The sequence below is a fragment of the Crinia signifera genome, chromosome 4 (assembly GCF_055691185.1).
Source record: "Crinia signifera chromosome 4, ASM5569118v1, whole genome shotgun sequence".
In the NCBI taxonomy this organism is placed as follows: Eukaryota; Metazoa; Chordata; class Amphibia; order Anura; family Myobatrachidae; genus Crinia; species Crinia signifera.
In genome coordinates this window covers 115,571,988-115,592,745 of record NC_139220.1, presented here as the reverse complement: position 1 = coordinate 115,592,745, position 20,758 = coordinate 115,571,988, and the positions used below count along the sequence as shown (strand labels likewise).

General features: G+C 44.8%; 1 protein-coding gene across 2 annotated transcripts in view; it reads right to left on the bottom strand.

Annotated features, from left to right (window-relative positions):
* The window catches only part of CFAP54 (cilia and flagella associated protein 54), a 341,833-nt gene that overhangs the window by 295,779 nt on the left and 25,296 nt on the right, over positions 1-20,758 (bottom strand). For both annotated transcript variants that reach the window (XM_083182295.1, XM_083182296.1), the window contains exons 8-10: positions 9,684-9,785; positions 8,478-8,676; positions 1,525-1,623 (exon numbers count right to left, since the gene is read on the bottom strand). In XM_083182295.1, the coding sequence (XP_083038421.1) occupies positions 1,525-1,623; positions 8,478-8,676; positions 9,684-9,785 (400 nt within the window). The remainder of the gene's footprint in view (positions 1-1,524; positions 1,624-8,477; positions 8,677-9,683; positions 9,786-20,758) is intronic.

The window sequence follows — 20,758 nt, the reverse complement described above, 5'->3', positions numbered from 1 at the left end:
GCAGCTTTTAAATGGTAATTTGCAGTTTTTTTTAGCCCTTTTAAACGGGTAGAGCTGCAGTGGGAAAGCTTCAGGTTGCTTTACCCATTTAACAAATACCGGTATTTGTTAAACGGGTAAAAAGCAGTGTTTTACCCGTTTAAGACCCGTTTTTTTTTGGCAGTGGGAAAGGGTCTTAAACGGTATCCCACACTGGTCTCCCCCCTCCCCTGGTACCTGTCCTGCCCCCCCTCCCCTGGTACCTTGCAGCTGGTACACCCCCCCCCCCCTCCCCTGGTACCTGGCAATCCTGGGGATCTGGGCAGCGCAGTCTGTGCTCAGGCGGAGGAAGCAGGTCCATTAGGAGAGTGTGATTTCATCGGCGGGGTCCCTGCTGCAAATGGGATGTAATGAGCTGCTCATTCATATGCGCATATGAATGAGCAGGATCCGCTGCCTCCTTGTGACCCGTGCATGCCCGCTGCTTTCCTCGCTGTCAGGTACCAGGGGAGGGAGGGAGTGTGACTAGGTGCTGTCTACTGCATGGTATATTACTGTGTACCTTTCACAAAAGTCAACAGGTGCAATGTGAAAGGTACAAAAATGGTAATTAACCAGTAATATACCGTTTACAACATGCAGTGTGAATGGGGTTAAACTAGCTCTGACCCGGTTAAAGAAACATTTAAAAAAACGGGTCAGAGCAGGTTTGGCAGATACATGCACTCTGGCTTTTTTGTCTGTTTCTTGGACTAGAGACGGAGATAATATATGTATAACATTCAGATGCAGCATTTTACATATGAAGTACAGAATTGGATTCGGATTCAAGGCTGTAGTATTCTTAAATGACAAAGTATACTTTTTCTATGCAAACATAGTCATTTTAGAAGTCACACACACACACACACACACACACACACACAACACACATATATTATACACACACACACACAACACACAGGTGTCTGTATGAAAACCCCAGGAAGATGTTTGGGGCTGATCTACTGAGTGTTTTTGTAAAAACATAAGAGTTCCTGGCGTGTGGATGTGAGCGAGAAGAGAGGGCTCCATCCACATGGCACATTTCTGGTCTTTACGCTTTCATCCTGACAGCAGAATAATAAGTGCCTGCACCTGTAAAAGGCTGATATAAGCTGTGTCAGGGATGGCTCAGGATCTCACTACATAGGAAAACAGGCAGCAGTTATGTTATGAGACACTGTGGTACACTGACTGTAAGTACTGTGCATATGCCTGTGTTTGTAGTAGGGACATTAAGTTCTACCACCCTAAGAGTGAATCTATTATGTTTAGAGAACAAATGGGCTAGGATTTATTTTTATCTTTTTCTTTTATGTACTGCACAATAAACTGGTGTGCTGTTTTCCTGCCTACTGTGTGTTTGGAGGTACCCATCTACCCCAGGAGAGGGCACCATTATCCTGATCTCCTCACAGTATATGCTTAAAAACCAAATCAAGTGATGTCTAGAACTGCAGGTAAATATACACTATAGATTCCGTACATTGATTAAATCCTCACCTTCTACTGCTAGCTCTAGAAGAGAGGAAGTTTTCAGCAATTTATCTAGCTCACCCTGTGGGTTACCAACAGTGCCACGCTCAGCTTTATGTCCTCCACCTGAGTTAAAATGTAAGAATTAAGGAAGAAAAACACTTTTATATTGATGTTTGTACCATTTGCAGCGTATAGCTTCTACTATAGGTGTCAGTAAAGTATGATGATTGTCGACATTGAATGCTAAATGTTATAATCTCAACATGGTTACATTGTGAACATGATCTAACCTGTTGACATCTGCAAAATGTTGACTTTATGTTAGGGTTAGCCAAACCTTCTACCTGTGCCGATTCCTCCAGGACAGTCCTGGTGTTTGGAATTGGTCCCACCAGCAGGCCACAGTGTCCCTGTGTAATAAATGTAGTGTGCATGGTATCTTTTTAGTGCAAGGAGGTGAGCAGGGGGCTGCCCAGCTGATTTGGGAGTGCTGCTAAATACAGGGTTGTGCTGCAAGGCTGTGCCTATCCAACCAAGGCAAGAGGATCTATTGTCCAATAATCATGGCTCTGAGGGCAGCACCATGGTTGCCTCACAACACCTGCATTTGGCTTGCAGGGTAACTGCAATGGCAACCTGCACAGCTGCCCAAAGCACCCTTAGTAGGCCCAAGGTATGCTATGTCATGGCTTCACATGTTTGGGGGCCTCAGCAGCACAGGGTGGAAAATCGCTCTGCTCCAGAACTGGGTTTGCAGTAGGGTAAAGCTAAAAACTCTTTGTTGACATAATCACCATGTTGACATTTAGTCAGTGTTAATATGTTGAACATCGACATGATGTCCAAACCCTTCAGAACAGCATATATACAAGTATGGAGTGCAATTAATGAAATTTGTATAAATCATGAAATTACCTACAGTATGTTGTAAAACTTACACTATACTGTGAGTCACAGCATAACAGAACAGTAGTACAGAACAGTAAAATTGTAGTATAAAAAGGACCACATCAAACAAAAGACTGTATGGTTTGGCGGAAAACATATTCATTAAGGTTTATACATCTCTGATGAGCCACATCTTTACGAGGCTGAATTAAGGCTGAATCGGAATAATGGAATTCTCCCATAGGGGGCATGGTGTTTGAAGGGCTACACCTCAAGTGTTGTAGGAAGCACTGAGCTGAAATTTGGCAGGGGTGGGTAGAACTGTCACCCCATACTGAGAGCCTCCCCCCCCCCCCCCCCCCAAAAAAAAAAAGCCATTGGGAACAATCTAAAGTTTCAACTGTCAAACTGACACATTTCTGCAGTAGCCTATGAGAGATTTTTGGGAAGGCAAAGGTATAGAGTGAATTAACACTTGGGGCTTGTGTTGTCAAGGTGCCCATACAAGGTATGATGAACTCCGTGCTTTTAGTACTAGATTGCATTGTATCTCGTACAAAAAGCATACAATGTGTTACAGCATCGTGCTTTTTGTACTAGATACGATGGAATCTAGTACTAAAAGTACGGGCCGCACAGACTTTATGTGCTGTGCGATGGGATGTACACGGGAGCGCGCATCTCATCGCACTGCCCTGGTGCACCTTTAGAAAGATAGTGCCAGTGTATTCATGTTGTTTGTTAATTTTTTGTAATTTAGTGAAAAATGCACCATTATAAACATAGGGCATTACAATTCGTTTGGGCTGCGCAGAAGCCGCCTGGGGGCAGGGACGGGGCTAACTCGCTGACTCCGTCCCGTCAACAAAGTAAGCCCTGCTTTTGCCCACTGATGCCTTAATGGTCGTGTTCCTTGCACAATGCGGATATGGTATACCATCACACCCTGTGGTTAACTGCAGAGTCAGCACTCTCACAGTGGGCCTTATTCTAGTTCACTCTTTCTGATAAAAATCCTTCTTAGATGGACAAAACCATGTGCACTGCAGGTGGGGCAGATGTAAAATGTGCAGAGAGAATTAGATTTGGGTGAGTTTTTTTGTTTCTGTGCAGGGTGAATACTGATTGTGGGTCGACTTCAAAATCGGTACAGATAGTGAAGTTTGCGGACGACACCGCTGTGGTTGGCCTGATAACCGAAAATGATGAAGTAGCATATAGGTCTGAGGTTTTTACATTGCTCGAATGGAGTAGACAAAACTGTCTCCAATTAAACACAAATAAAACCAAGGAGATGATGAAAGATTTTAGGCGAAGTTGTGGTAGGCCAATACTTCCCATGTTTATGGAGGGTATGCCTATTGAGGAGGTGGAGGTTTTTAAATTCCTAGGTTTATATATTTCTGATGATCTAACTTGGTCTGTAAATTGCACTACTATGATTAAGAAAGCCCAACAACGCCTCTTCTTTTTAAGAAGACTAAAGGCTGTATGTTCTGAGACAAACACGCTAATTAGAATTTATCACTGAATCGTGGAGAGTGTTTTAACGTATGGGATTGTAGTAAGGTTTGGGAACTGTATTGCGGCAGAGCAGGCCACGTTAGACCGAATGATAAAAATTACACATAAAATGATTGGGGTGTCTCTACCGAGCACCCGTGATCTGTATAATAACAGAATGCTAAAGAAAGCAAATCATATCTTGGCAGATCCCAGTCATCCAAATTATAAAGTCTTTGATGTTCTGTCATCGAAAAAACGGTTCCGCAGTGTCCCGGCACGTACAAAGCGCATGCTAAACAGCTTTTTTCCATCTGCTGTTCCCATGCTAAATGACAAGAAATGAAATGGGAATTGTTCTTTTAATGTTCTTTTGTGTAGGTACTTGTATGAAAATTTTGTTGACAGTGCATTGATCGCAGTGTATTGTTAATAACAAATAAAGTATTCTATTCTATTCTAAGTACTGGCTGCTTTATTTTTACACTGCAATATAGATCTCACTTTGAAGTAAAACCCCACCCAAACCTAATTCTCTCTGCACAAGTAACATCTGCCCCACCTGCAGTGCACATGGTTTTGTCCATCTAAGAAGGATTTTGTCAGAAAGAGTGAACTAGAATAAGGCCCTGTGTGAGATTGCTGTCACTCACACAATGCTGGAGCTGCTTATTCACAGAATTGTGTGCTCATAGGAATACACACATTTAGTCTATGCAACTCAAAGTCTCAGAAGAACAGAGAGCAATACGGATGGGGTAGAAGAAAGTAGCACAGATGGAAGGAAACAGCAACATGGATGCGGGAAGACAGGGCGGCATGGATGTGCGGGGGAAGAAGAGCCTTTCCTGTCATACTCCAGTACAGTACAGAGTTTTGACTATAAAAATAAGAAAAATACTAAGTAAATATTATTAATCTCTTATTTTTTTATTCTAATCATTCTCTGGAGCTCTGGAGTAACAAGTGCATGACAGGTGAGGTCTAGCCTAGCCTTCCTAACTTTTCTGCACATCACTGATAAGAACTCCCATTTTCAGTAGTATAAACTTCTGTACCTTTGTATAATGCATATTAAATCGGACCAAATCAGCTGTCCCTGACATGCCGCCGGGCCCTATGCACGGTCCCGTGCGCATCGGACCCGAGCAGGTGGTTGGACCTACTGGCCGTCTGACCACCTGTCTAGGGACCTCCCTCCTGGCAGCAAGACGGGCGGGAAGCAGGGTCGAATGCGATCCATCACAACATGGAAGGTCCCGGGCGGCTTGCAGGGTATCGAGTGTCCGTACACTGCTGCATGACATCACAGCAGTGTACGGGCACCTTTACCTCACCTTATATCACTTTATTGCACAAGGAACACGTCCATTAAAGCGTCAGCCTTAAGGATCAGAACTGTATTTCTTTTTTTTTTTCGTTTAAGTGGTAGAAATTCACGTCTAAGAAGCCTTAATGGAAGATGTGAAACCGTAAGGTTATCTATGAAATATAAATAAGCTGGTGAAAGTGTGTACAGCACTTTAGGGTTGATGCAGACCTGGTCGCTTAGGTTCACCCCTGGCCCCAATGGTGGGGGTTTGCGCATGCATGAATATCTGCATGTGCAAACCCCGGGAGCGAACACCTTCTGTGAGTTTCACATTTGCCGGGATGTTCCCTCGATGGTGGGGGGTGCAGACGCAGGGGACCGCACAACATTTGTGGACGTGCCAACAAAAATGGTGGGCGCACCCATGGAAATGCTGGGCATACTGTCAGCAATGCAGTGGGGAGCGGCTTCCTTGAGCCTTCCGTGTGCATCTCATGCACGCCTACCCGGTACTGTCAGAAGATGGTGCATGGCGGTGATTGGCGATTCTATCGCCAGGAGCAGCTTCATTGAGTGCTGCTCCATCTGTAAGTATAGACTTTTATCCACGAAATATAAAGAAATCATTCTATGGTGAGTGACCATAAAAGGATTTTGGTACTTGTTTCCTATCTGGGCGCCCGTCGCGGGCATCGCGGGTACATTTATGCCTGCCCGCGACGCGACCGACGCGATGCCCGCGATTTTCCCATTGAAAACCATGTTAAACCTGAAAAATCGCGTCGGTCGCGTCGCGGCCGGCCATAAACGTACCCGCGATGCCCGCGACGCGATGCTCACGATTTCCCATAGGGAACAATGTTAAAAGTCGCGATGGACCCGATTTTAGTGTTAAATGGCTCAATCAACCCGATTTTGCCATAGGAATCAATGTTAAATGGGCCACAGAGCCCATTAACCCTTAAATGTCCCCCCCAATTTTTGACGCCACCCCACGATCGACGCCAACCCGAAGCGTGGCGAGCGCAGCGAGCCCGCGAGGGGCGGCGGTACGCGTCCTCCGACCTTTTCATGCCCTACTATCCACGTCGGCGTGGTGTGAGAATATAATAGTGTGGCGAGCGCAGCGAGCCACCGAGCCCGAAGCGTGGCGAGCGCAGCGAGCCCCGCGAGGGGACGCGGATACCTTCACAGTTATGCGCGTCCCCTCGCGGGCTTCACAGGTGTCCGTGGCGACCCGGACACCTGTGAAGCCCGCGAGGGGACGCGTCTACCTGTGAAGGTATCCGCGTCCCCTCGCGGGGCTCGCTGCGCTCGCCACGCTTCGGGCTCGGTGGCTCGCTGCGCTCGCCACACTATTATATTCCCACACCACGCCGACGTGGATAGTAGGGCATGAAAAGGTCGGAGGACGCGTACCGCCGCCCCTCGCGGGCTCGCTGCGCTCGCCACGCTTCGGGTTGGCGTGGATCGTGGGGTGGCGTTAAAAATTGTTGGGGTCATTTAAGGGTTAATTGGGCCTAATTCAGGGTTAATATGGCGAAATCGGGTCAATTGAGCCATTTAACAGTGAAATCGCGGTCAATCAGCCTTTTTAACATTGTTCCCTATGGGAAAATCGCGGTGATCGCGGTCATCGCGGGCATCGCGACCAACCAATTTTACCCGCGATGCCCGCGATGACCGCGATCACCGCGATTTTTACCCCCGATGACCGCGATTTTGATCGTGGGCGCCCAGATAGGAAACAAGTACCAGGATTTTTCCTCCTTGCGGCTGCATGCGAGGGGATGTGTTATGGCTCACATGCTAGTGTGGGCATTCCTTTGGCGGGATGAGGCGTGCGTTCGGCGGGATGAGAGGTGCGTTCGGCAGGATGAGGCGTGCGTTCGGCGGGGTGGCGTTTACTTGCTCGCTAGGCAGCAAATATACGCGGCATAGTGGGCAGGTCTGAATCAGGCCCTTTGTGTTTATATTTATATATTAACATAAGAGAATAATGAACAGCTCATTAAGCAAAACGATTGGATTGTAACTGCTGTCAGTATGCTGTTTACATAAAACCTTATAGGTGTAATCTTGCAAGGCTTCTGTGGCTGCCATGTACAAATGTACTCCAGTATAACATGCAAATTACACTCCTTTAGGTAAACACAATTCATACAGTAATGGGCTTAGGAACCCCTATGAGTCATGGGTAATTACATTTTCCTTTCTTTACTTTATACGGAATGAAATGTATATGCATAGTTGCTTGCTTGCAGCTTTGTGCTTTCTATGGTTCTTAATGACTTGTGATATCCATATAGAGAATTTCCATGGTTATCTGTATTATGGGCCTGATTCAGAGTTGGTTGGAAATTCATTACCATTTACAGTATTCGCATATGTGCATGTGCATGGCTTCTGGGGGGGGACTTGCATAGTGGCAGCGACGCTCGCACAGGGGGAGGGGAGGGATGGAGGCGGCAGGGGGCATTCGCATGGGAAAACCCTGCATTTCCAGGGAAAACACTGAGCATCCCCATGTGAATGCAGGTGGGCAGACGTCACAATACATCAGCCACCTGCCCAGATCTCGGACCCGGACACCGCTAGTCGAGTCAGCCCAGACGGTCTTAGATTTGCGAGCAGGGGAAAAAATCATTCGATGGTTGATGACCATCAAATTATTTTGCCCCCATACCCCTGTGTATGGATGTATACGCAAAATATTCATTCGCAAAGCAGCGGGGATGTTCTGAGTGCGGTGGGGGATGGGCATTCGTACACCCGGCGGGCGGAGCTAGAAGACTTGTGAAAGCAGCACATTTTTGCAGCTTAGCGAGCCAACCAGACTCACCCACACAAGACTTCCTGTCTGGTTTGAGGGAGTCAGCCTGCCATATCAGACATTAGAATCCCGACCACCGATACTCTAACAGGGGGGCAAGCGATAGAACGCCCCTTGTGGGCTCCGCGGCTCACTGTGCTTGCCAAAGGTTCTATTCTCTCTCTCTATGGGTGTTGTGGACCTCATGAGGGAGACTAGCCCCTTTCAATTGGGATCCCGACTGTCGGGCATTTGAACAGTCAGGCACCCATTTTCAGGAACGCATTCACAGAAAGGACCTTACGCAGCTGCAGATTCAGGATGATCCGGAACCTGCATGGATCATAATACCTGTGTCCACATCTGCATCAGGCCCTATATTACTTATACTGAATATTTTATTTTTCTGTTCTCTTTTAAATATAAACAATGGCTAATTTACTTTTTAATGACCAAACTTACCTGAAAGGATATCAATGCCTGCAAAAAAAAGCTCTGCAATCACATCATGTATTTCTGGTTCGTCAGGTACCGGAGGTCCAGCCTGAAACACTCGTCTATTACTGTCTGTCAAGGCTTCTATAATAGCAAGGAACTGGGAGGCATTGTTTCCGAACATCTCTATCAGAAGGCGTTCAGTGTTTGTACGAGGCCACGGTAACTGGGATTAAAATATGTAAACCATGAGAAAATTCACCTAACAGACCAAATCTGATGATCATTGTTATGTTGTGATATACAGTAACCACTCTTAAGGTCCATACACACTGGGCGACTATGCCCAGTGTGTATGGACAGCGATGATCGCTATCATCGCTGGGAAGAAAGCTGCTCAGTGCATATACACTGAGCGGCTTCACCCCGGCAGGGCACCATCAGCAGGGAGAGGACGGCTTTGCATAGCGCAGTGCTATGCAAAGCCATCCCCAAAGCCGCTCATCTGCTGGTAATAGCGGCAGATGATCGGCTTTCCTGGCGATGATCCGGGAGCGCGCAGCAGTGCTCACCGCTCATCGCTGGCACATACACACTGGGTGGCTTTGAGCTGAAAGCTGCTCAAACCTGCTGTTTTGAGCAACTTTAAGCTCAGTCACCCAGTGTGTATGGTTCTTTAGACAAAAAAAACACAAGTAGTAAGTAATTTATTTGTAGTCACATCTTGTTTGCAAAATTCAATTGGACACAAATTGAAAACTGTTAAGATATCATTAATAAGATATATGTATTTTATTCAATAGACTATAAATGTGCATAATATTCACCCTCAAATCTGTACAGGCATACCTCCCAACTTTGTAAATAAAGATTTGGGACATGTAGCACCGAAGGCGGCTGAAAAGGAGAAAGGGCATCTGTATCGGGGACTGAGCATCGAGCATTAACCTCAGATGTCATCTTTTTGGGAACGGGCCCTCCCTGATAGATGCATATCTATTTAGTTATCACCAGCCAATCTGCAGGACAGACCAGCAGTGATCACCAGCTCTCCTAACCTGCTCCCTACCTGCAGGACACTGCTGTAATGGAGACAGTGGGGAGGTATGCATAGCTATTGTTCCATGTGATAAAATGCTACATTGTAAAACATTAGATAATTTGCAAAATACTTAGAAATTGTACAAATGTTACTATAATACAATAAATATGCATATAAGTTCCAAAACCAACCTTTTCTGCTTCTTTCAGGTTGTTTTTTAGTTTTGGGCGAAGTATGCCCTTTGGTTTTCTTCTAGATTCGAACACTGCTCTTTTGAAAATCATTACAGCCATCTGATAAAGAATCACAAAAGGTTAATCCTATAAAATAGCATTACTGTACATGACAGCATTCAAGGATCACCTTTATTGATCACTAGAACACACAATCTGTAGAAAATTGGCACATACAAGGAACTAATGATAGACTATGAGATTTACTTGTAATCATACAGGTGGTCTAGACAAGTTGTACTCTATTTCTCATATCTTGGTTTTTATTTTAACATCATTTTCTTGTCCTCTTTTCAGATTGTTATTAAACTAAATAAAAAGAAAAAAAAGGAGAACCAGAGAATAATGCCTCCCATCAAATCAACACAACTATCCCTGATCCATCTTTAGAAACATGTAATCATTCTCTGAATGTGCTTGCAAACAAGAGAACCCAGTATGGCAAATACTGTAACATTTAGTGCAAAAATAGCAACTTTATTAAACCACATAAAAATAAGCATACAGATGTGTCCACATACATCTATCCTCCATGCGATTCAAGTCGCGTTGTATGTGTGACTCTGTAATGCCGAGCGTCTTTTTGTTTTCCCATTAATTTAATTGTAGTTTACATGTATCGGACTAATAATGATTTTTATATGCTGAATATATTTAATTAAAAAAAATATTTATGTTATAACTAGTCCGTTGTTATTTTTAAAAGGTATTTAGCGCATAGAAAATTGCTGTTGGCAGTACAGGCGGCCACCTGTAAAACAATATTGCAGGGTTGGATATCCACACAACCTCCCTCTTTCGCTCTTTTCAAGACTAAATTCCATCACATATTTCAAATGGACTGGCTCGAAACGACTTTAGATAAGTACTGCAAAATTTTTCCAAACTTGGGAGAGCTATATAGTTACCCTTCCTGTGGGGTTTCAAAAGAGGATTGAGTCCATGCTAAAAAATACAGAATGGTATGAAATAAGGAGGCTTCTAGGCTATTGTTTTGAACTGATAGCTTCAGATATTTTGGTGGGCTCTTGAACTCTGGGTTCCCAGTCGTTATTAATATAATTATCATTGATATTGTATTACTGCTGTTGTAATAACTTTATTTCATTTATTAAGGGTTTTTCACAATAACCACTCAAAAGCTGTTATGTGTAATCTCATATAAACTTTGTTTTGAAGAAGAATATAACTACAATAATGAAGACATGTTATACAACAAAATAATTGTCTTTTAAGTACAGTTAACCATTGTAATACTTGAATAAACAGTAATGATTTGAAAACAAAAAGATGATAAAAAAAGAGGTATTTAACGCACTCTACACCTCTTTGACTCCCCTTATTCTATTGCCTTAGGCTATCACTAATTATGAACACTATAGTATTTCACTGGCATGCCGCACTGGGCTTCCTAGCTTATGATAGTATTTGGGGTGCCACACCCTGCACCTAGATATAGCGCTAGGGACCCCCAATATACAGAGAAGCCTTGACGCGGCTTGAGGGCATGTCTACCTGCGCAGGTATATGTAACCAATATCTCTGAATTCTATTATCATGTAGTGTTCCAGATTGGTTACTAATACTATTCAGTGTGCTGGGGGAACCAATGTCTTGTTACTTATTCAGTATTAACCCCTCCCTTGCATGCACCTGAAAAGTATTACTGAACTAATTTGAGCATCTACCACTATGTATGTATAATTTTACACTTAGTCAGGTAGGACACAGTGGGGCAGATGTATTAAGATTTAACAAGAGATAAATGCAAGGGTGATAAGGAGAGATAAACGTCCAGCAAATCAGCTCCGTACTGACTTTTTTCAAACACAGGCTGTAACATGGCAGTTAGCAAGTGATTGGCTGGAGATTTATCTCTCCTTATCACCCCTGCATTTATCTCTTGTTAAAGCTTAATACATCTGTCCCACTGTGTCCTACCTGACTAAGTGTAAAATTAATAAAATAAAAAACACCTAATCTGTCTCTAAATCTTCAGCTGCGCAGCAGCCTCTTCAGAATAGCACCCACTCCGGTGGGCACCTAACACGAACTGAGAATTCTGGGATGCGATGGGATGAGCCTACCTCTCTGAAAGCTTTAGGACAGGTGCCTGGCTCCTGCGGACCCTCCTACATCCCAATGTGAAGCTTTGTCACCATTGAAAGAGAAATGTAGTTTCTCTCTTCTCCAGGCTTAATACATCTGCCCCATTATCGGTTTCCCCATTAAGCCAAGTTAGGGCTTCCGGATTACTGAAGCAGCACTAGCCCTACCCCCATCCCATCACAATTTATTGATCATTGCTCCTCCATTCTTCACCCCAAGCTGTGATGACAAAGACAAAAGAGAATCTCCTGGCCTCATTTGTTCTAGCCAGAACATGTATGACCAAATAAAATCACTGAAACGGATGATTAGATGAAAAACAAGCCAATTTATTATGCAGCAATCCTAGTCTGACGCAGATAGATATAAACTACATTGAGCAAATAACTCCTTGTAGGACTGGTGGAAAACATTGGCAATATTAAAGAACACATTCAGGTTTTCTAATAGTTAATATTATAACTGGTGAAAATAAGTTTAGAATTTGTAAAGAAAAAAAAAAGCTGTTATAATGTAGGTGACCTTTAGAACTATGCTCCATTGTGACATCACAGTTACTGATGACATAACACAGCTGCTGAAGACACAGAGTCTCAGATGTGATATACAGTTCTTACTGGAGGTCACAGTTGCGATTTGTGCAAATTTGTTTTTGCGATAGTGCAAATTTGTTTTTTTCTCTAAGAGTCCTAGTCTTGTCTTTGGACATAACATGGGTCCTATCAAGAGAAAGAAAGCATGGATAAAGAAAGGAAAGAAAATGCAGAGGAGAAGGAAAGTGAGCAGGAAAATAAAGCAGGCAGCGAGACACATGAGAAGAAATCCGTCATTGGTAGCAGGTGTACAGAGAGGCTGGAAGAGATTGGTAGCCTTTATGACAAAGAAAAGAGATCAGTTCCTTAAATCAAGTCGCAGATGTCCCAGATTTTGGCAAGTGAGAAAAAGGAGAAACATGGCCATTGCTGAAGATCCAGGGGAAGGATGCAGCCATTGGGCAGGCCAGACAAACTTGCCAGAGGAAAAGAGGAGCGATAAGAAGTTAAGCATTGTAGCTTTGCAAAGACACTGGAATAGATTTGCTGGTTTTATTAAAGAGAAAAAGAGTCAATTTATAACAGCAATTGGCAGAGGACAACCAGACACCCTACCAGGTCAGCAAACTGCAGAAGGTCAGCAAACTGCAGAAGTTCAGCAAACTGCAGAAGAGAGCGTTACTGTCCCCTTAACAGTGGGAACATTTACTTTCCACTCGCTTCTTGGAAGGGGAAGTTACGGAAAAGTGATGCTCGCCACAGACTCTGTTCATAAGAAAAGAGTAGCAGTTAAGATCATAAAGAAAAGAGCACTCATTCAAAGTGCAAAGAGGAGAGCATCACTGGAACGGGAGTACGTTATGACCGAGTGTCAGGTACTTCAGGTGGCACATGAGAGTCCTTTCCTGACCCGTGGATACGCAGCCTTCCAAACAAACAGCTATCTTTATTATGTAATGGAACTGGTTGGCGGAGGGGACCTCTTCGATTTTGGGGTCATGGACATGCTGGACCCATCAGCAGTAAAATTTATTGCCGCAGAACTGGTCTGTGGATTGCAGTTCCTGCACTCCAGAGGAATAATCCACAGAGACCTAAAAGCTGAGAACATTTTGCTGACAAAGTGTGGACATGTAAAGATCACAGACTTTGGTCTGGCCATGATGAATGTATATGGAGAAACCAAGGCCAGTATCATTGTTGGTACACGTGGCTATAAGGCTCCAGAAGTTTTATTAGGTGCATCATTTAGTGCAGGCGTGGACTGGTTTGCATTTGGTGTGATATTATATATGCTCACCCTAGGAACGCACCCTTTTCCTGGAAAGGATAAGGAAGAGATCATGAGAAATACGCTTAAGAAAGAACCGTCGTACGCAGGTATTACTGATCCTGCAACAAAGGACATTATATCCCAACTCCTGCGTAAGGACCAGACCCTCCGGCTCGGGGTAAACGGCAACGTGCGAGAACACCCCTACTTCTCTAAAGTTGCATGGCAAAACATAGAGACTGGAAAAACAGCATCTCCACTCAAACGGTACATGTGCATGGCACATGTGCATGGTACAGATCAACAATGTCCAGTGTCTTACAGCGAAGCCTACAAAGAGTCGATTCCTGCCATTGACCAAAGCCTCTTTGACGACATTCAATTTGTGTGCCCTAAATGGGGTAAAAGCTATCATAACGTGCCAATGGAGCTAGATACCATATCATCAGTTAATGGCGAACTGCACGACATAGAATAGACACCTGTTGCACCTGCTGCCTGCTCCATCCTCGGCTACTTCTCCGGAGATGTACCGTGTTCCACCTGTCCGGTACAGTTCTGCTAACCGACTCTAAGCAGTCACGACTTTCCTTGTCTGTAGTTTGGTCTGAACTACAATGTCATCTGGGGATTAGGGCTACTGGCGACACCCCACAAAAAAAACGACACTGGGCAGCCACCTCATGGGTGTGTTGGAAGAGCTGTTAATTATTTTTGAAAGGTTTATAGTTCTAGTTACACCCATCTCATTGATAAGAATTAAGCTGGGTACACCTTAGTTCCTGCCTCAGCGGAGCTTACAATCTACATGCCATACGTACCGTTCACACCAATGTAATTTTTTTTGGGGGGGGGGGCTATTTAACCACTTTACCGCTCTAGACCAGCATCGTCTGGAAAGTGGAGAAATGTTAACCTTCATTTACAGCTATAAAAGATAACTATACAAGTGGAAAAATCCCCCACATTCCCCATGCAGGCCGTTATATTCAATCTTCTAAACATATCAGATAAGGAATATATGGCTGCCATAATACATACTTCCAAAACATTTAACAAGATCTGCTGGTCTCCATGCCGACTCCCCCCCCCCCCCCCCTCCCTCCTCTCTCTTTCCTTATGTCTTCTCCTTCTCGACCTTCTCTTGGTTCTATTGCCTTTGACGGTTCGCCGCATGGTCATTGTGAGATTTTTTCCCCTTATCTTTTAGTCTAATAAAACTGGATCTGACTTATTGTGATATTACTGCTACTGTATTTTGTTGTGTTGTGTCGAATTTTATGGCGATTCATTTAATAAATTGTATTAAAGAAATAACACACACCTAAAATAACTATAAACGTAACCGACATTGAAGGTGGCACCTCAGCTTTGGGCCCCATAGCAGCTGCACCCCATGCCCCTATAGTAGCTACGCCCCTTGTATAGAACACAAAGGGATTTTTGTAAGAATTTACCGTTCGAATCCCTTTCTCTGATATGGTCCTGGTGACACAGCTTCACATTGGGATGTAGGAGGGTCCGCAGGAGCCCGGCACCTACTCTAAAGCTTTCAGAGAGGTAGGTTCCTCCCATCGCATCCCAGAATCCTCAGTTCAACTTTCAAAGCCACTGGAATACATTAACTCAGTACAACGCCTGAACATCTTATATGTACAAACATTAATTTTAACCATTATAACATGACAATTCATGAAACGGCAATACTTACTGAGCGTAAGGGAGGGATCGCTGTGTTTCCAGGACCATATCAGAGAAAGGGATTCAAACGGTAAGTGGGTGCAGGGGGTGCAGCTGCTATGGGGCCCGGCAGCTGGGGGGGCCCGGGCCCCATGGAGAGCAAGCAAACACTCCCCTGCACCGTGACCGCCAATATAATAAATGCCGCCAGCCGCCGTATTAAAAGAGACACCGCCGCCATTATGCAGCTCGCGTCTGAGGAGAAACCAGGCAGAGGATGCCACCGTGCACTTTGACCCGCCACTGCCCGGCCGCACAATGTCCTGCTGTTTGGGAGAGACTCACGAGATGATGATGTCATCATCTCGCGGGTCAAACAGCAGCAGCCCAGCGGTGTCTTCTGCCTGGCTTCTCCCCCAACCAGCCCAGCACAGGCAAGCTTCTGTTCCGCCTCCGAGTACTGCTGCTTGTATTAGCCCCTCCCCGGGCCCGGCCGTGCTGCAAGACGGACACACTTGATGCTGCCTGGCTGCCACGAGGGATCTGATCTGGATCCATCATCTGGCTGTTGTTGCAGACATTGACTGCAGTGTGGGCAGCCGAGGGAGGACTCCTGAAGCAGCAGCAACTAATATCTCTGGTGAGCTGGGCAATCTATTTATTACTGTATTTTTTGGAATACATGGGTCGCATAATGTGAAATGGGGTCGGGGCATGGGGGGGGGGGGTTCGGGGCACGGGGGGGGGGGCATTATAAATTTTGCTATGGGGCCCCCAAAGTTCTAGTTACGCCTCTGTCACCAAGTTACACACATTCCTATGGAACGGCCAAGTGGAGGATATTCAGGGAAAGTGTTGTAAACGTGCTGCACATAGGCCCTTATTCTGGTTCACTCGCCAATTCAAATTCCTTCTCCAATGGACAAAACCATGTGCACTGCAGGTGGGGCAGATGTAACTTGTGCAGGGAGAATTAGTTTGGGGTGGGGTTTTACTTCAAAGTGAGATCTATATTGCAGTGTAAAAATAAAGCAGTATTTTCCCTGCACAGAAACAAAATAACCCACCCAAATCTAATTCTCTTTGCACATGTTACATTTGCCCTCCCTGCAGTGCACATGGTTTTGTCCCTTTGAGAAGGAATTTGCCTTTGCAAGTGAACCAGAATAGGGGCCATAGTATTTTAAAAGATTTGACTCACACTGCACAGGGTCTATTCACACTTTTGCCTTCTGGAAGGTGTTTTAGATGTCTTAATAATAAGACAAGTAGCTTGAGAATTTTTTTCTTTCCTAGAGCTGTTTTAGCATTAAATTCCACTTATTTTTAAGGGTTATAATGTAATGGAGTTGTATGTATTGTGAATAAGTTTGACTTTGTTGTATACTGAAATTTGGATGGCTGTCAAAACCTAATTTTGGTGCCCTGCTGTATGGGGGTAATGACAATATATTTAAATCTGATCTAATCTAATCTAGAAGTCAGTGAAAACTGACTTATTTGCGTGCGGATGGCTGAAGATGGCATTGGTCCACCTGCGACCATCGCTGGGCATTCCCATGGGCCATCCCCGCCCTGCCGTAGTGGCATCACTAGGAGGTGCGGACCACTCCCGGGGTTACCCTCTGTGGGGGGTGACACCAAATACCGCAGTCATATCCGTACCCTACCCCCCAGCAACCAGGTTCAGTGACTGGCCATGCCAGCTGTAGGGAAGGAGAGGATGACCTCAGCCTACCCACCATCAGGACTAGATTTACCACTGCTGGGGGCAACACGGTATCTCCATCCTCCCCTCGCCTGGGGGGCAGCTAATTGTGTGAGTGGGGTTCACATGTGGGGGGGGGGGCAATCGCAATAGTCGGGGTAATGGGGTGGTCGTTGTCACGATCCGGGTATTAAAGCAAGTCATCTTACCAGCTAAGTGCCTGCGCAGGCTCAGCTTGCGTTACAAGTCCCGATACAGCCAGCATCCTGAGCGCTGTGCGCCTCCATGTCAGTCCTCTCAGCGCTGCTGAGACTGCGGTTGCGCGGTGCACCGCTCTCCTCACCCACAGTGACAGTATCCTTTGCTCAGCAAGTTCCGTGTCTGCCGCCATTGCTCCCGGCCATATGTGTACAAACACAGTTTCCCGCCTTAGCCAGGCATGGTGGCTGCCATGATGTTGTCAGTCACATGTCTGGTTCGTCCAATCCGGCAATGAGTTGATCTCCCAGGTTACCTGCCCGGCCAATCCAGGCCAAGCCATTGGTATAAGTATCCTGGGAGCTCTCATCTCATTGCTAGTGCTTCATTTGTCATTCTGCAATACAAGTGTTGTCTGCTGGTATTCTCTCCTTGCTGCAGTGTTCCATCCAGGTGCTCCAGTCGCTGAACCATCCGGGCTCACCATCGCCTGTGTCCATCCGGGCTCTCTGGGACATTAAAGACTGAAAATCAGGCGCAACTAATTAAGGTAGGATTAATTGAAACAAAAAAACGAAGTATTTATAAGGCAGCTCCCAGTGGGAACCTTTAAGGAACCCAATAAAACAAAAAATGGACTAATATTATTCAGAGATAATAATGTAGAGAGCGCTGAATTAAACACATAATATTAATTAAAAAACAATTAATTAAAACAATCTCGACAATATATCTATAAGATGATTAGACACATACGGCAACCACTTCAACCTATTACAGTTATGGTGATGTACATTGAGTCCGGTAGCTCTTACCCGCTAGGTCAGGGCTGGGCAACACCGGCCCTCCAGATGTTAGTGAACTACACATCCCAGCATGCCTTGCATCAGTTTCAGCATGGCCACATAGCAAAACTAATGCAAAGCATCTTGGGATGTGTAGTTCACTAACATCTGGAGGGCCGGTGTTGCCCAGCCCTGCGCTAGGTGGATGATGGGGAGCTGATATATTGTAAATATTGTATAGGAAATGATGTCCTTTGAAAAGTCCATCCAATAAAGGTTATGGGTTAAATGATGAGTGAACTGATGATGGGAGAATGAGGGAACAGTTGGATGATAATATGAAGCTTGCAGGGAACTGACTTGCTGGATTGATGATCCTGTGTTCAACCGGCTAGTGGTGGTGAATAGCCGGGAGCACGTCCAGAGCAAACAGCGGCGCGGCTGGGTACTTAGATCGAAAGCCGTCTCATCTACCACTGTGACGTCCCATGGAGAGAGCCAACGTCGGGAGTGACAGGTTACCTGCCGCACTCTTGTTGCCGTGAGACCTGGTGCAAGCTGTACCTCTCGGGGGTCCCGTAGGTAGTTCAGGTTGGTCAGGGTTCGCCACAGGTCACCCTTCCGCTTGTGGGTACACCAACACCAAGATGGTAGGATTAGAGTCAGGTAATGGAACAAGTGGTAGGTATAAGTGGATGCCAGGTGGTCCTCCCGGTCTTAACGCGTTTCTCCATCGTAGAATCATACGGTTTCCTCAGAAGATACAGTATGGGAGTGTGTCTGGCTGCCCATTTTAAAAGGTGAATCCACCAATCAATGGCAGGACTTCAATTAGAGTACACCTGTACTTGCAGCACACCTTTAATTAGGGTGAGAGCCCAGTTTGTGTGGCTTAAAATCATCACTAAATAGAAAGTCAATTATTTTACTTTGTTTCCATATCATAACATAACAATTATAATACAAACAATAAAAAATGGCAATTCTGAAGGTCACAATAAATCTATTATTCTACTCGGTCTTTAACTAGAAATCACATCTACTATTTTCTTATAATTTAAATTTTTTATGTTTTTTATTTTTGTAGCTTCATATATTCCCGAAGCTCACTATAACAATATACGTGACCCCCAATATACAGAGAAGCCTTGACGCGGCTTGGGGGCATGTCATACACCTGCGCAGGTATATGTAACCAATATCTCTGTATTCTATTATCATGTAGTGTTCCAGATTGGTTACTAATACTTTTCAGTGTGCTGGGGGAACCAATGTCTTGTTACTTATTCAGTATTAAACCCTCCCTTGCATGCACCTGAAAAGTATTACTGAACTAATTTGAGCATCTACCACTATCTGTATGTATATTGTTAGAGGCAGAGAGGAGCTTGTATTAGGTGGAGATGCAGGTCCTGATATGCCACATGGAGTAGTCTGGGGGTGCTTGAAGGTAGGTAGCTCTTAGTTCAGATATATCAAGTAAAGGTGGCCATACACGCACAGATTTATCTTCAGATCTGGCTGGTTGGAACAAAAACATGGTTATGGATGAGAGCAAATGACAGTTGACCATTTGCTTGGAAATGCTGGAAAACTGACAAACTGTCACTCATCCATAACCATGTTTTTGTTCCAACCAGCCAGATCTGCAGATAAATCTTACTAGTGTATAGGCACCTAGGAGCCATTATCATGTGGCTCCTTGCTGGTTAATTGTAGACCCAATTTAGGGTAACAGTGGTGTGGGGTGCGGTGCCCCTGCACTGGTTGGGCTGGGTGGCTTTAGTGCGGCATGCCCTAACATTCTATTAACACTTTACCCTCACTAACACTATCTTTATCTTATTTTAATTGCATTCCATTTTTTATTTTATCTCTCTCTCTCTCTTTATATATATAGCTTCGGCTTCCTATCACCAGGGTCGGATTATAATGGAGGCACAAGGGGTCAGTGCCCCTGGCCCCCCCTCTAGCAAGGGGCCCCCTGTGGTTGGCATGTATTTTTTTTTTTTTATTATTATTATTTTTTTTTAGCTGAAGGTTTTGTGCATGGGAGTGGGGTCGTGCTTCAGCTTCACCTATCTGCCAATGTGACAATGATTAATGGTGCTGAGCATTGGGAGCCAAGCGTGCAGTGCATTACTGGGAGTTGACCAAGTCCCATGACACCTTGCACCAGAGGGCAGAGGCTGAGAGGTTTGTGCTGAGCTCTGATTGGTGGAGCTCATTATATGCTTCTCAGGCCCATGGAGAACAGCAGCAGCAGCTTAGTCATGGGAGGGTTTTTAATCAGAGGCAGCACTAGGACTGTGAGGTCTCCTACAGAGTAAAGTGCAGAGGGACAAACACAGGCTTTTCATGTGGTGTGTGTATATATATATATATCTCCCCTGCAGTTACCGATTGACCAAGTTTATTCTGCCTTTACTTTGTGTTTTGACAGTGTAATATTCTTCCATGCAGTTTGCGGCCAGTAATGACAAGTGCAAGGGGGCCCCCCGGTCTAAAGTACCCCGGGCCCCCCGAAGGCTTAATCTGGCACTGGCCTTACAGTTTGCCTGGATGCATATAATTACAATTTTCTAATAATCTACTTGTGTAGTAGTTTTTTAAACCTTCAGAAAAATGCAGAAATTGTAAGAAAAAAAAATTGGAAAAAGTTACTATGTATTTGAAATACTGACACTAATAGTTGCTTGGACGTCACATTATCAATGGCTATACCACACACAGCCTGGCAGCCATTG